At 45.2% G+C, this 17,323-nt stretch overlaps 1 protein-coding gene across 1 annotated transcript in view; it reads left to right on the forward strand.

Annotated features, from left to right (window-relative positions):
- The window catches only part of GRIN3A (glutamate ionotropic receptor NMDA type subunit 3A), a 191,908-nt gene that overhangs the window by 104,812 nt on the left and 69,773 nt on the right, over nucleotides 1-17,323 (forward strand). Inside the window, exon 4 of the mRNA XM_042788000.1 lies at nucleotides 12,152-12,943. Coding sequence (XP_042643934.1) covers nucleotides 12,152-12,943 — 792 coding nt within the window. The remainder of the gene's footprint in view (nucleotides 1-12,151; nucleotides 12,944-17,323) is intronic.

Raw genomic sequence — 17,323 nt, forward strand, 5'->3', positions numbered from 1 at the left:
TGAGTAGGATTTTTATTCTTTGTCTTGCCTTCCTCTGAGGAAGTGTCATGTGGAACTTAATATGGGTAAAAGCAAAAAGATTCTGTAGAAATTAAACAACTCCTGTAAAAGTGGTTTTAGGTATATTTGTGGGATTCTAATGTAACCTTTTTTGGGCCACGTGAGCACATATCAAGACACCAGAATGATTCAATCAGACAACTGTAAGTTCATGAGGGAGTCAACACCACCATGGCACACTCACTTAAGAAAGCCATTCCAATTAGAAAACTATTGGTCTAAGAGCAATTTTTCCTTTAACTGCCATAATAGGTTTGGTTCAAGGTCATCAGGGTTTACACCATTCCCAGACTCTTGCCTCTGAAAACCTTTATCCACATCAATGTGAATCTTCAAATGAGACAGCACTTTTAAGCAGACTCAGTGAATGTTTAACCCTGCATGCCAACCAAAAGGCATGGCAGCTCTCTGCAGTCCTGCTTCCCTCTATCTCCCAGGCCAGGCAGACTCCCTGCGCACACCTTGGGTCCTCTCCCTCCCTCATGCCAGGGTTTATTCAGGTGGAGAATACACAGCATGAGGCACAGTGAGCACCCAGCTCATTCTTCAGCTGCAAGAGCCCTGCCTTCCCCCAAAGTACCATTTATTATCCATGATGTTACTGTCTGCTCTATGAAAACTTGCAGTAGGAATACAGTTTGCTTCTGAAGTTTTTAAGAAACTTCTGAATCCCTAGCCAAATATTATTAACTTTTCTAAACTTCTGAATTTCACATGAACATAAAATATATCCCCACTTTATGTATAAATGTTGACTTAATTAGAAAGCTGTCCTTTATCTAACACAAAGAAAAATGGCATTTAAAGCATTTCTAACTCATTTGGCTTTCTGTTCACTCTGTTCACTGTATGCATTTTTCACCTGTATTTTTCATTATTCACTGTAAGTCTATTTTTACAAGAGTATTTTGACAACTTTTTAACTGCAAATGCTCGCTGATTTTCTGGCAGTCCTCTTCAGAATTTTTAGCAGGATATGCTTCCCTGGCACGGTACCAGCAGAACTCAGTGTTTGCTCTTCCGGCAGTTTAAATCAGTGTATGAGTATCTTAGGGGGGACTCTAATCTTTTAAATTACCCAGTCCTCACCGGGTGCTGTTAATTTGCACAACTACATTTATCTTAGTGGAGCAAAACCAAACAATATGTCATGGACTTTCCCCACTTTGCTTACCATTCTGTCAGAACCCTGCTGTTATTACTAGTTAGTTGGTTTTATCACAAGGCCTTCAGCTGAGATAATATGATGTGGTCGATGTGATTAAACCTTTACCACACTCATACACTCATTCCTCCCACAGCTGACGATTTCTTGCTGGAACAAAGGGCAAGCAATTTCTACTGAATGCCTATTGGATTTAGACTGATAAACTCCTTTAGGTCTGATATTATATCAACATATGATTCATCTATATCCAAGCTAAATTCAAACACAAGTTAATGAGCTTAACCAAAGCGCCTGCCCTGAAAATCTTTCAGCAGATAGTGTCAGAAAGCTTCCTAGATCACCATGGCCTTAATACATTTTGCCAGTTCACCTGGGAAGAGCAGATCAATCACACTCTTTGCTTTTCTTGACTCTTCAGTGTCTTCATTTGCTGGTCACAAAAGTACATGGTTACACTCTCCTCTTGGCTTCCTTCAAGTAATGCCATTGACCACAATCTCTGGCTCATAACCAGTCTAGAATTTGACCTTTCTCATCACAAAAATTACAACATGCAACTTGTTCTACAAATGTAGCTATTACTTTGTTTAAAATACTATGAGTAGGTACACTATTTTATCTATCTACAGATTATTATTATGGTTCTACTGTTTAATGCAAGAGTCATAATACAGACATCTCAATCTTAAATTATGTGGATTAACTCCTATTCCAAATCTGCTACAAGTTTCACAGAAAAATTAAAGGATTGAGCAAGGAACAAATAACACAGTTTTAAATAAAAATGTGATTTTTATGGTTACTTATTTAAACCAGTCTGGAGAACTGCATAAAAGCACACATATTTTAGTCTGAATAGTGCTTATTTTAGATTAAGTTTGTTTCCCTGGGTGTTCGGCATCACTGTAACTAAACCAGTTGCTCTACTAGGATAAAGAGATTCAATTTCTTCCTGTGGACAGGCTTAGCCCCTTAACAGACTTGCAGTGCTCTGTATCAGCTGTGGGTTGTTAACAGGGCAGAGATAGCACATCTAGTCCAATAATTCTGAGGGTCTTTTTATTATTGTTGATCATTGGTGAATAATTCATAGCAGCCTTAGTGAATCTCATTTCTTTTGCTGTTCTGCAATCAGCCTGTTCTTCTTTATGGAATTTTTGTTGCTCCACAAATTATTTGCAAATGAAGTCTCAGTTTGTAGATTTATCAAAAGCAGCTTCTTGCAAGTAGTTGATAGAATTCAAATGCATGATAGGTTTCATCAGGCACACAGGGCTCAGGGCAACTTTCTTATTCTATTAACTGCAAATCTGTAACTGTAAGACATGGATTTAAGTTAGAACTCATTCATCTAATTAATCAGGTGGGGATTTATTTAGGGGACTAAGGGAATTTTAGCTTCTTTCTCCTTCCCAATTCAACAACATGTGATGCAAGCATGTAGGTTCCAACCAATCAATATAGTTTAGGACTCTTACCAGCCCTGAACTGATGAAATATTTATTTTTTTACAAATATGTTCAAAGAAGTCCACTGTCCTTATGGAATTTCCTTTTCTTAATTTTTTAGGATATCTGTAGAAACAGCATACCCAGGACAAAAATATTAAACTTATATGTGTAAATTACTTTAAGGGACAAAAGACACAGAATTCACTTAGTTGGAGTAGTTGAACACTGTTACACATACCTGAATCCATTCCTGTAAATAAACCAATGGCTTAATCAAAAGAAGAAAGGTTTCCTCAAAATACTGTCAGCAGAAACCACCTACTACTTTTTGATAGACTCAGATCATATCAATTTTGCATGAGGCTGTTCAATACAGGATTTCCTTCACTGCTTTCTTTTGGTGGCATCTCATCTAAACTGTCTCTATGGTCATATTAATCCAAGCAACTTCTTACATAAAAATCCTTTTAAAATACAGAAGACAAAAATGCAAGCTAACTGAAGAGCCTTATTTAATAGTTTACCTTTCAAATGCATAAGGCTGTTTTGCCTTTCTTTTCAGTACTTCTTATGAAAAACAAAAATGCATTTTTTGCCATAGCTCTTTGTCGAGGGATAGGAATGCACAAGGCTTCATCCACCAAAAAAAAAAAAATCTAAGTGATGTTCAACATGTTATATTTGTGTCTCCATCTTTGATGCTTTGGGGTCTTTCCTGGCAATTTACACAACAGTGGTTAGCAACACCATCTGTAAGAGATACAGATGACATTTGCTTATTCTCCAGGCTTGCAAACAAGAGAGAAAAACGTTGACTTTCTTCTTCCTCATCACAGAGCTCTTAGGTGTTCAAAGCAGCTTGTCAACGGGATCCTTCAAGAACCTCTGGTGGTGCAAAAGTGGTGCTCTGTTTTCTCAGAGATGTTTCCTTCCTAGTAACACCCTTCTGTCTGCATGTGATGGGCTAGAGCAGCGCTGAGGTCTGTATTTGATAGCAAGAAATGGAAACTCGGTAAGGACTCGTGGAGTATATAGCAGAGCTGAAAAGCACATCACAATTTTGAAGCCCATGATTACATCATAAACCCTGAGCTATCTTTACTCTTTCTTTTCACAGGATATACCTACCCACCACTATCCAGCACCATGTTAAAAATATTTGAGCTTGCTCCAAGACAGCCCATTTGTACAATGGGAATAATTTGACACTGGCATTAGCACTTGGTAATTTCATGAATGTGTTGTTAAAGAGAAGGTGTGTTTTTAAAAATAGCCTTTATAAATATCAGAATTCATTTTTATTAAGCAGATGTGTAAATTCTTCAGTTCTTAGATTGCTTCTCAAGCATGATGAAAACTATTTGAGATATGTATATGTCTAATTTAACTACTGCCTCTTCTGTGCTACCTTAACAGGAAAGCATCCAGCATCACACTATTTAAAGGCTCCCTGGAACAAAAGCCACACATCCAGTTCATCTACTTCCTTCTAAAACCATGACCTTGGGTGAATGGCATTCTCACTTGTACTTTATCTCACGTGTCAGCATTTTACAGACACTTCCCTTCTGCCTACATAACCTCCTATGTCAGCCTAATCCTGCTAAATTTCAGCATTATTTAGCCTTCTACATAATTTACTTTTATCACATATTCTTTCTGATATAATTTTGAAGGAGGCATAGCTGTCATTTAGACAGTATTGAAGCTTATACTGTGGCTGGGTAGCCTATTCTTGAGCTCTGATGCATAAGAACAAAGCTGAATACTTCCTTCATACGGAAGAGTCTTATCTCCATTCATGACTTGTCAGGGTATTTGTCTCAGAAAGATAGATTGGATAGCACAGCTGTCACCTAGGACATCTCTTACTGAAGCAAAGACTGAGTGAGGTGTGCAATCCCTTAGAGGGCTTTCCCAAGTCATTACCTCAGCACTACGCCTAGGCACAATAAACTGGGTTTTGCTTTGTTGTTTGGTTTGGGGTTTTTTTGGTCAGTATAGCATGTCTTAAGGGACATTTCAACAAGAAGAATCTTTAAAGGAATCCATTGTTTGTTGCATGTGTACACCACACATGCACAACAGTGAGCTAATACCGTGCAGAAAAAGCAAGATATTGGAGAGACCAGCAGCCTGCTGCTCAATATTACAGCCACACAGGGATCAATAAACAGGTGTGAGTACCACAACAGCGTGGGGGCTAGAAAGCATCCTGTGCAAACACAGACCTCAAGCAGGTTTCTCCTGATGAAAGCTAGGGAGGGAGCTCTGCACGAGGTCTAGATCCTCAGAGGGACTCACATTTCTTTCAGGGTGGCATCTCTCACGTGCATCCCTGACAAGCTGCATCTTCTGCTGTGCAGATTTAGGCAGTGCTCAAAGGTATGAGTGAGCCCGTAGACATTCAGGAACACAGTTGTCTTGATTGTGGCTGGCAATCCGACTCCTGCCCAACTCTGTTTGCTTGTACCAGAAATCCTTATTAAAGCCAATAATTAGATTAAGGTCCTCACAGCTGCTTTGAGTGAGGGTTTGCAAAATTAGTTCTTTAAACAGCAAACAGAAGGGTTAAGCCAATGCTGCCTTTGTGCTTCTAGGAGGAGATGAGGCAGTTTGCCAATTTTTCAGGCCTCAGTAAACTTGACAGAATTGTTTAGCTGGGCAAATTGGGAGAATTACCTCTTACACAGATGCTGTTGTGGCCTTCCCTTAGTTCGCTTATTCACTTTTTTCCTGGTTTTTACACAATCTGTATAATTTAACTTTGATAAGCACACATGATTTCTCACTCTTCCCCCTCCCCTTTACCCCCACCTCTAAGTCAGAGGGACCAGAATTGAATGAGCATTAAAGAGCATGTGATGTTGCCAGGGTGATGCAGCATGGGGGTGCCCTCCTGGCCTTGTGGAAATTGAAGACTTTGACTGAAAGTTAAATAGTCTTTATTCATCTTTATTGAGCATTTACACCAAGTTGCCTTTTAAAGCCAATCAAAACAGTGCAGAGGTTGCACCCAGCCTATAATAATTTCATATTTGCCACAGAAATGTGGGGGAAATTATATAATGCAGAGGCCACCATGATGCCAGCAAAGCAGTATTGATATTTTTTTCAAAACTATGGGTTTATCTCTGTGAGAAGGTACTTGTCTGACCTCACTACTCAAATGACATTGATGTTGATAACAATTTTGACACTGACTTCAAACAGTTTTTTCCCTTGTTTCTTTTCCCGCCTCCCAAAATTTTCACAAGCGCTCAACTGTCATTCTAGACTAAAGAAGCAAATACTTACAAGGAAAATTGCATTAAATCCAGTCTGGTCCTACAAAAGTCCATGGAATGGCTTCCTGTTTTCATGGAGGATGTCCTGAACAGGGCCATGATAGAGCATCTTGAAAAAAAATTGGGGCAGGGAGTACCTGCCTGCCTGCTGACAAAACATCAGAAAAAAAAAAATTATGTGTTCACAGTAATGACATACAAACACATGCACACATCACTCTAGGAACCACTTCCACACTCTCTGCTCAGAGCTTGCCAGCTTAGGGAAGCTGGCCTGCAGTGGGGATGACTTATCTTCCTCAACAACTCCCTGTGGATACTGGGATAACACATTTCTGGCATATAGCTGCTGCTTTTCCGTTAGAGATTAAATGTCCCTGGCCAGATCTCTCCTGTACCTTCAGGTTTGGAGTAGCCAGACAGCTCTTCCACATGCAGTTGGCTCCACCTGAGTTTGACTCCAAGACTCAAGAGGGAAACTTTACATTCAACCAACCCCAGGATTCCCAGATAACAATCTGCCTAAACTGAGGGTCTTCTAAAGGCTCTTTGTGCCACCCATCATGATATTGTAAGCAGCGATGGAACCATTCCTATCCACTGAAGTTGTTTTCATCATTGTCATATGAAGAAGGACTCTTCTCAGCTTCACATATTAACTGTGAAGGAATAACACAGGAGATGTGACTACAGAACAGAAAAGATTTACAAATAAAAACAACTGCATGCAGTGGCAGCAACTTAAGTTAGTTATAGCCAGAGTCTTAGTACTCAACTGAGTCATTGTGGTGCTTCTCTACTAAAAGGACCAGCAATGAGAAAAACATGACTAAGTGTCAAACTCAAAATATATGGCATGAACAAAATATGTGGCAAGCAGGGATCTCATAAAGGTTATATAGCTACTTGTTTGGGAAGATATACACTACCAACTCAGACAAGGAGCAATAAAAACAATCGATCGGATTGTTCACGTTAACAGGGAGAACAGCGCTTTCACCTACAGCTAAACCCTTCTGTCTTCATTCTGGCAATGGAAACAGGTCTTACAGCAAGAGTATATTCATGCCTACTTTAGGTACCTTTATACAGTTCCAGTGGCAGAAAGAAGCTGTGACTGAATACTCAGCACTTTTTTTTTTTTTTCCATTTATAGGTACCTGGAATGTCTTGAGATTTTCCCATGGCAGCGTCAGTTTCAGAGAGGAGACTACCAAAATCAGAGGGCTTGATGAGCCATATGCCACTATCTGGCAATGTTACAAGATCTCCTGCCTGCTCTTTCTAAAAGGGACCAAAGATAGGAAGTGGTTCACTGCATGTTTTCTTCACTGACTCTTTGAGCATCCTCTGACAGTATCAGAGTTTGTCTGGATTTATATTGCTAGAAGAAACAAAATGGGAGTTTTGTTTCGGGAGCAAGAACTGTCTCAAACTCTTTTCTGAGGCAGTAAAGTAGCACATAGCCCTCACTGGTGAAAATCAATTTGACTTCAAAGTGATGGTTTGGATTTGACACCAGGCCTGCCTGCAGAAGGTTAGTTGCAGGCATAAGTCTGGAGTAGCCGGTGCACTGTGGATTCACACCAGACAAACACTACAGCGATATGAAATTATTCAAACATAATACCCTAGTTAACAATCTTAATGCAGTTTTGGATATCCAAAAGTATTTTCAAATTTCTTCTGGCTGGAAAAAGTGTGGAGGACAGAAAGTAAGGAACATCCAAACAACCTTTTATATTTTTTTTCCTTTAAATGGTAATTCAGATGAAAATCATAGTATTTTAAATTGCTTTTAAACTGCATTTAGATAAACTGGGGCAGCAAAATGGAAACAAAATAGTTTATTCCTAGTGAATGAAATAATTAATTTTACCGGAATGCTTTATTTTTCCCTAATTCTCATTTTTCAGTGATGGTTATGAAAGGAAAAAAAAATTCATGTCAGGCTGAACCCTCATTCTATCCAAGAATAAAGAGGTAGTGTGTGGGACTCTCTGCATCTCAGCTGCTGGCTTGGGCCTTTTGAAGAATGTAAGCAGCTAAAAATGGGGCAGACAAACATGAGTTTAAGCAATCTGGCTGTCATGGTCTGGCAAGCCCCAGGAGCTTCTCCACCAGACCAAGGGGAGAAGAGCAACAGAGACATGAACGGGAGGACAGCAATAACCTATTTCCAAACAAACCAAGTTGCTCAGAAGGAACAAGCCCTTCAGAAGGTTGCTGTGAAACACAGTAGTTCTGCAGCCCAAAAGGCAAACAAAGCAGCCCTACTTCAAAGAAATTACAATGAGCCAAGAAAGCAGAAAAAACAGCAAAAGAAATACAAGCAGTGATTTTAATCACATTTCTCTACTGCATTTTCCATTGCTGAAGAGTTTTTACCAGCTTTAACCATGATGCTTAGCCACCGATAAAGGATGAATAGTTTCTGTGGTCACCATTCCCCAGCAGTCAGTGCCACCAGCACTGATGTACACATGGTTACCCAAGGTGAAACCCAGAGGATGTCCATCCACTTGCCCAGATCTGTCTGGTCTTATTTCAGTTGAGTACCTAACACAGGAGAAGAGCAGAGTGGACATTCCCACTGCAGCAACCACCATGAGAAAGGGAAAAGGGGGAGAGAGAGTAGGAGGCAGACAGTCCTTTGGTTGAAGATGAAAAAAGTCAAGAATCTCTTAAAAAGTTTATTCTACTGGCAGCCTTGGAAGAACAGCAGTATTGCTAAAAAGCAGGGTGCAATTGACACACAGCCGTCTCCAATTGCTTTATGAGACTAAATCAGTTGTGCTCTTTTCCACACGCATAATTATGCAAATAGAGCAGAAAAATTAATGACACAACTTTCCAAATGTTACATGTGTACATTTTGGTGTGGTTTATATCCTTTTTCAGATTGTTCTCTGAAAATACCCTGGCCTCTTACAGAGCAGTACTTAGGGATTTAAATGTCTTCTTAAAAAAAAAAAAAAACTGTGTTGGAGCACTTTGGTGTATCAGCGGTATTGCAGAGAACTTTATTAACAGGAATATTTGAGCAAAGAGTAAAAATAAGCACAAAATGCAAAGAAGATAAATTCATAATTTGTTGTTATAAATAATCAAGCTGAAATAATAGCTTCAAGAGTTAGAGCCATTCCAGAAAAATTATTACATTGCCTAGGGAGTTTGCCTACTCTGTACAGTTCAGGTTTCTAACTGTGACAACTTGCTATGACTTGATCAAAAATGAGCTCCAACCAGGAATTATGTACAGCAGTACTCAGAAGAGTGGTACTGTGTGATCACCAAAAAGAGAAGAGATTGCAATCTGGTCACAGATTACCCACAAATGAAAAAAAAAAAAAAAAAAAAAAATGGAGATACTAAATTATTTCCCTTTATCAATACATTTCTTGTGTAATTTTCAGAGCAGTTTCAATAATAAGTTTGATAACATTTTCTGAAACATTTCCTTTTTTTAAACTAGTGTCACCTGTGCCCTGAAGTCAGAAAAAGACTCGCTCCTTTAATTAAGATTCAGACGAATGACAATTTAGGGCTGTCTGTTAAGACACAGAAGAGTAACCATTTCTTAGAAAAATAATTCCCACATGAAAACTAGTAAATACCTAACTTCACAACAGAGAAGTTACATGCTTACCAGGTTTTTCCAAACCTGACAAAAAGGATGCAAATACAGACAAAGCCTCTGGAGTTCTACAGATCTTGAGTGAGCTCATACTCACAACTTGAAAGCTAACTCCTGTGGTTATGGAAGAAAAAAAAAATCATTCTTCTCTGCACTGTGTGAAATTCACCATACTCAAAGACACTTCTCCCATCCAATATTTCCTTACTGCTAACAGAGGAGACTTTGAATACCCGTGTGAATATGATCCATTCCGTCAAAAAAAAAAAAAAAAAAAATGCAGAAAATGGACAGGAGGACCCAGGGTTGATCAGAGAAGATACAAAGAAATAAAAATGTGATTATAAGACTAAGAGGAAAAGGAAGAAGAAAGGGGGAAATAGGAAATAGTTATGAACTCTTAGACATAGTATTAGCTCACCTTTACACACAGCAGCTGGTATAATCAGTCTTGGCTTACAGATCACTGCCCTGACATTTTTAGTTTTCCATCTAGGAACCAATTTTGCAACCACCCATCAATTCAGAGAGAACAGTATGAGAGAAACACTAGTTTTGTGGGTCATTTGGAAGATGGTAATAGCAGGAGGGTACGGCAAGGTGCTAACATGATTGGGATAAGGACATAAGAGACAGAGAAATATCAGCACAGCTGCACAAGACCTTGGTAAGACCTCACTTTGAAGATTGTGTACACCTCTGGCGACCTCCCACCAAAAAAAGACAAATTTAAATCAGACAACATGTGGTTCAGACCTGTTGGAGGGTAGTGACCGCCTCTTTCATACAGCATGATGAAAAGTATTTCCTTCTACACAGATTTTGTGCATACCACACAAAGAAAGGGACCATATGATGTTCCTTCAGAAATAACTGAAGATAAATTTCAAAGACAGGGGAAAGATGGTTAACATTCGGAGGAGAAGAACTCTTGGTGTTAAAACATAAGGCTAGCACTCGGTCAGGGTAAACTGCTCGTGAAGAAGTTACCAAAAGATCTCTAGCCACGACAGGAGTGAAGGTCTCAAACTGTCCTTCCACACGGGACAGTGGACAGCAGGAAACCACTCTGTGTTCAAACAGGGCTGAATCAGCCGGGGAAAGATGACAGGAGACCCACGGGCGGAAAATACACGCAAGTCTGTGGATGTCCCCCGTGTCGGTAGGCAGCTTGCACCTCACTGCCAGGGAGAGACCTGAGATTCTTTCCCCGCTGATGGACAACGTGGCTGTGGGAGAGGGCTTCCTCTGAGGTCCCGGAGATCGATCATGGGGCAGAGACACGACGCCGGTCTCGGTGCCCCGGTCGGAGTGTTAAGTCTGAGACCTAGGGCCAGCGCGGCTCCCGACTGCTCAGGATCAAACCCCATTACCAGAACGCAGACAAGGACAGGACTTTCCCCAGCCCCATGCACACAAACGCCCGTCGGGGCTCTGCCTTATTTTCTCCAAAGAGAAAATCCTAAAATAAGGCTGTTGTACCGTAAAAGCAATTTTAGAAAGTGTCCATGGCTTGCTGAGCTGGGATCTAGGGTCCCGTATGCCGAAAACTGATGGGGTTTGAAGCGGCAGCAGCGAGCGCAGCCCGCGTTGGCTTTCTCGACGGGCACGCTGCGGCGGCGAGGGACACGGCTCCCCCCAGCCGAGGGGCCGAGGGGAGCCCCCGCCTCGGCTCGCAGCTCCTCCGGGGACGGAGCAGCGCGGGGTCTGTTCTCCGCGCCGCAAAACTGCTTCACTTCGCCGGCGCTGTAAAGGGAGTGAGGAAGAGCCGGGCGGACAACACTCGGGCAGGGCTCTCCGTCGGGGCTGTCCCGGGACGGACGCTTCCCCGAGGGAGCAAGCAGGCGGCGAGGAGAGAGCTGGAGAAAGCCCGAAAACCCTCCTTCCTCCCCCGGGCGGCCCGCGGGGGCGGCGGCGACTACAAGTCCCGGCTGCCCGGGGAGGAGCCGGCGTGGGGCTGCCGCTCGCCGTTCCTCCCGGTGGGAGCGCAGCGCAGCCCAGCGACCGCCGGCAGCGACCGCCGCTGCCGCCCGGCAACTTTTCTCGCCTCCGGAGCCGGGGCAGGGGAGTGCACCGAGGGCTGCGGAGGGGAGCTGGGCAGAGCGGGGAGTGGAGGGGTGGGGTTGGGGGGCTGGGAAAGGAAGCCTCGCAGGGGAGCCGGGGAGGGGTGGGTGGTGTGCTGCGGTGGGCATCCTTGCGAGGGAGCCGGGGACGGGTGCGCGGTGCAGCGGGGGCTGCGGAAGGGGAGCCGAGCGGCGGAGCGCACGGGGAGCGGGGGTCTCGGCAGGGGAAACCGGGGAGGGCAGCCTTGCAAGGCGGCCGGGCGGCGGAAGGGAGCCGGCCAGGGCAGCTTCCCGGGGCGGGGGAAGCTTCTCGCTCCTTGCCGGGCAGCCGGGCAGAACCAGGGGCCGCGCCGGGCTGCGGGGGGCGGTGCGGGGTGCCGCCCCGGGGCCGGGCCGCTCCAGCCCCGCGGGTCCGTGGAGGGGCGGGCCGGGGGCCGAGCCCCCCCCCCCCCCCCACCGCCCCGTTCCCCCGCTCACTGCTCCAGCCCCGGGGCGTGGGCGAGGCAGCGGCGGCCCCATGGGCGGGGGCGGCTCTGCGTGGGGGCCGCCCGCCGCGGCTGGTGCCGCTGCCGGCCGCCCGCGGGGCGGCTGAGGCGGGTGTCGGCGGAGGGGCCGGGGGAGGCGGCGGGCGGCTGCGGGCCATGTGGCGGCCGGGGGTGCGCGGGCTGCTGGGGCGGGCGTGCCTGCTGCTGCTGCCGCCCTGCGCCCTGGTGCTGGCGGCGGTGCCCGGCTCCGCGTCCCACCCGCAGCCCTGCCAGATCCTGCGGCGCATCGGGCACACCGTCAGGGTGGGGGCCACCCACCTGCAGCCCCGCGCAGCCGCCTGGCCCGGGGGGGCGGCGGGCGGGCGGCGGGCGGGAGTCAGCCCCGAGGGGGGCAACGCCGCGGGGCCGCGGGGCCGGCGGCCGGGGGCCGGCGGGGAGCGGCGGGCGGACCCCTCGCCCTCGCCGCGGGACGCGCTGCTGCTGGCCGTGGCGAACCTCAACGGCGTGGCCGGGCTGCTGCCCTACAACCTGTCCCTGGAGGTGGTGATGGCGATCGAAGCAGGGCTGGGCGACCTGCCCCTCTTCCCCTTCTCTTCCCCCAGCGCCTCGTGGAGCAACGACCCCGTCTCCTTCCTGCAGAGCCTCTGCCACACTGTGGTGGTGCAGGGGGTCTCCGCCATCCTCGCCTTCCCGCAGAGCCGCGGGGAGATGCTGGAGCTGGACTTCATCTCGGCGGCGCTGCGCATCCCCGTCGTCAGCATCGTGCTGGGAGAGTTCCCGCGGCGGAGCCCGGTAAGGCGCCGGGGGGCGCGGGGCGGCGGGCAGGGGTCCCCCCGCGCCGGGGCAGGGCAGCGCGGAGCCCCCCGCAGCCCCCCGGGTACCCTTCGGGGAAGGGCCGGGGACCGGCCGGCTGAGCGCGGCCGTGGGAGCCGGGCAGCGGTCGGGGTTGGGGGGGAAGCGGCCCCCGCCCTGCTTGGGAAGAAGCACTCGGACTCGGGGGCCGCCGGAATCGAGGTTTCTGGTCTTTCACTCCTCTTACATCCTCCCCCGTGGTGGCCCTTGGTGTGTAGGACGCGGGGTGGAGGGGGACAAGCAGCCTCTCTGTGCAAAGGCAGAGCTCGGTGGCAAAAGCGAAGTTGTGAGCCCGAAGTCATATGCCGCGTTAAGTTGTCGAGTTGAAAGGAGAAAGGGGGTCCAGGGCACGTGCTGGTGAGCTGCCCCTCAGCAGTTCCTTAGCTTGGCTTTTGGACAAGGACATGTTTCTCAGACCAAAAGAAGGTTGTTAGCCAAAAAAAAAAAAAAAAGCTTCACCTTGCATTCAGGGTGTTTGTTTATTACTGGTCTGAATGCCATGATCATGGTCAGTTTGTGTGTGGGCACGGTAGGTTGCTCATCAGATACTTCTCCGGGAAGTTGCTCACTGTAACTTGACTTTGCATTGAGCTGTCTAAAGCATTGGGATTTTCTTTACTCATAGTTCATGCATTGCTGCTAGACCACATTTTTGCTAAATCTAATTGCTTAACTAAAGCAGTAAAAACCAAAGTCTGTCTGTCTGATTGTGTAGCTAAAGTAGTAGAAACAAAATTCAGCGTGTCTGACTGTCATAGTATCTATGGGGAGCTAAACTTTCTATCATACAGAGATGGCAATGTAGTGTTACACACTCGATAAAAAGGTGATAGTTCAGTTTTTTGCAAACGTATGTTTGATGCCAGTAATCATCTTCAGGCAAAAGAGTTGGAAGAAAATACTCTTATCTTGTGTGGCCCATTCAAGGGGAGTCATGAGTAAAATGGCAGAAGCTGCCATTTAAGTAGCCAGGAGAAATAGTTTTATATAGAAGGAGGTAGCTCAACTTTGCTCTGAAAATGTAATCAGAATAGAAGTTTACTAACTGAATTTGCTTTACAAAAGCAAATACAGAACCCAGCCTGGATCAGTGTTAGACTACTGTATTTTTTTATGTTAGATTGTGAAAGAAAAGATAGGAAAAGAAAGTCTCTGCTAGGTAGTTCCTAGTCTGTAACTGAAAGTGTGAGTGCTGTATGCTGATCTAACTCAGCTAGTTTTCTCTACTTCAGCAAAACCCACATAACTCAGATTTCTGTAGATTTATGCAGAGACTCAAGGGTAATTGGTGCCACTGAATGACACTATTGATGTGTGTATAATGCCAATAGCATCCAAGTTTGGTCAGTTACATCTACCAGCCTTGCAGCTACACTTGCAGTTGTGCTAGAGCCAACAGCCAAAGCTCCCTGAAGGCCAGATCCTGAACCCAACATCTCCTTGCTCTGTCTGTTAAGGTAAGAATTATTTTCTTTTCCATGTGAGATGGATCTAAGTTCATCCAAAGCTGCCTGAGGACACAAGATGCGTTAAACATGCATAGCAGAGGGTTATGCACATTGCTCCTTTCCAATCTTAATTGCTCCTTCTTTACTTTCACATTGTTCTCAGTGGGGAGCCAACAGGATCAATCTATCCAAATCAGGACTTTGTTTTTAAACAGACATTTAAATGTCATTGTCTTCAGTGACAGTGAAGCCAATGCCTGACCTTGAACCTGTGCTGAACAGACTTTTTTTTCAGCTGAGCTGAAAAAAATCACTCTTCAAGGCTCTGTGGATTTTAAAAAAATTTGAGCCTTCCTCAAAGGCCAGCAGGTAATACAAGTATGTTAGCCTCTCAGGATTGGTCTGACATCTTTTTTTATACCTTATCATAGCAAGTACAATTTTAAGTATAACCCTGGAGGCAATGCTCCAGCAGCCTTACCTTGCACACCTCCCATAGTTACAGGATTTCCAACACTGTCTTGGACGCAGGGGGCCCTGGAAATTTTGGCCTCAGCAGCCTCTGGTGCCTCATGACCTGCTGCAGGTAGGGATTTTGTGTCATTCACAGGCCTATGCCATCACTGGCATGAAATTAACATATCACGGACTTGCCATTTTCCCAACTTAACTACCCTGGAACTACAGACTGGCAGCTTCTACTGACTGGCAATTTTAGAGGAGGCAAGTGTAAATGACATCTTTGTAGGTGAGTCAGATTTTGCTGATAGGCCCAGCATGCAGTTTTTCAGAGAAGTCGGGAAGAAAAGACTGAGATCTAACCCTGCTTCAGAAATGAGAAGCATCGGCCTCCCTGGGGTCATCTTTCCCACTGATATTTTGGCAGAGCAATCATTCCTCCCTCCAAAAACACCACCACAGCTCACCTTGGAGGCTGCCTGCAGTTTGCTTTCTTCCAAGCAGGAACAGAAGCAGACCCAAAACTTGTCTGCCCATGAAGAACAGTTCCCATTGTCTGCCATATGAGGAGCACAGCAAACTTGCTAACAAGCTCGATGTTCACTAGATACTGTCTCAAGCTGCTTTTCCTTATCATTCAGAATTTTTGTTAGGATGGTTTTAAGGTACTAATATATAAGAAGGTCCCATTTTCCACATTATGCCAGGACAGGAACATACACATACAGTGCTTGTACTGCCGCAGAATGTTAATATTATTGCTTCATACAGAAGTTTACAATAGCAGATATTCATTGTAATTGAAAAGCATGTTGATCTTTGAGCAAATATTTCCTACCATGGCAAAAAAGCACTACTTAAAATGAAAAGAAGGATAAGGATCCAGAACCAAAACATGTTTCAATAATGCCTCTGTGACATTTGCTGATACACTTCAAACATGAAACATCGAGAAGAAATCCAGAGTGTCACAGCTGGGCAGCTACAGTCAGATGGATACAAACTTTTTCAAGAGCTCTGTGGTTGTTTGAGTATCTTTAAAAGTCTATTTCTCAGTAAATTATACTCTCCTGAAGTTAAAAAAAAAAAAAAAAAAAAAACAAAAAAAACAAACCACAACCAACAAACAAACAAACAAAAAAACCCCCAAACCAACCAACCAAACAAACAAAAAAACCCCAAGCAAACAGTTGTCCTCCACAGCAATTAACAATCACAAGACAGCAGGCATCACGAAGTGTCATAAGGCATTTGTTCTCTCACAAGTGACAGCTTTTGCTGGAGGTTCAGGGTTGCATGTGGCAGCGCTGAGGTAAAGACGTCTGGGCTCCTGAACTATGGCAAGATGGATGTCATGAGATCCCAGTGGACGTGATCAACAAAATAACAACTATGTCTCCACCAACTAGAAGAGGAAACACAAGCTTTCTTAGGCATTGTGAGTTTTTGGAGAAGGCATATTCCAAATCACAGATTGATTGTAAAACCTCTCTATCAAGTGACCCAGAGAATTTCAAGTGGGGCCCTGAACTACGACCTGCTTTTGAACAAATTAAATAAGAAATAGCTCATGCAGTAGCCCATGGGCCAGTACGGGCAGGTCAAGGTGTTAAAAATGTGCTTTACACTGCAGCTGGGCAGAATGGCCCTACCTGGAGCCTCTGGCAGAGGGCACCAGGGGAGATCCAGGGTTGACCCCTGGGGTCTTGAAGTTGGGGATACAGCTGTACTCCAACTGAAGAGGAGATACTGGAAGCATATGAAGAAAGAAGTTCAAGGTGCCTTGGGAGTTGTTGGTGCTGAAGCACAGCTCCTCCTGGCACCCTGACTGCTGGTGCTGGGCTGGATGTTCAAAGGGAGGGTCCCCTCTACACACTGTGCAGCTGATGTTAAATGGAGTATGTGGGTCATGCTGATCATACAGTGGGCTCGTATAGGAAACCCCAGTTGCCCAGGAGTATTGGAAGTGATCACAGACTGACCAGAAAGCAAAGATTTCAGAATGTCACCAGAAGCAGAGATGCATGTTGAAGAGGCCCCATGTTGGGTGCCTATCATGGTTAAACCCATCAGACAGCTAAATACCACACAGCCGCTCGCTCACCCCCACCCCCTGTCTTCCCACCCAGTAGAATGGGGAGAGAATTTGGAAAAAAAAAAAAAAAAAAAAAGAGTAAAATTTGTGGGTTGAGATAAAGACAGTTTAATAGGACAGAAAAGGAAGGGATAATAATAATGTTAAAAGTGGAAGAGATAATAATAATGATAAAAGTATTTGAATATACAAATCAAGTGATGCACAAGACAAATGGTCACCACCTGCCAACTGATGCCCAGCCAGTTCCTGAGCAGTGGCTCCCAGCCAGCTTCCCCCCCAGTTTATACTGCTGAGCATGATTTCATACGGTGTGGG

This window comes from Tyto alba, unplaced genomic scaffold (genome assembly GCF_018691265.1).
Source record: "Tyto alba isolate M040663 unplaced genomic scaffold, T.alba_DEE_v4.0 Super-Scaffold_13, whole genome shotgun sequence".
In the NCBI taxonomy this organism is placed as follows: domain Eukaryota; kingdom Metazoa; phylum Chordata; class Aves; order Strigiformes; family Tytonidae; genus Tyto; species Tyto alba.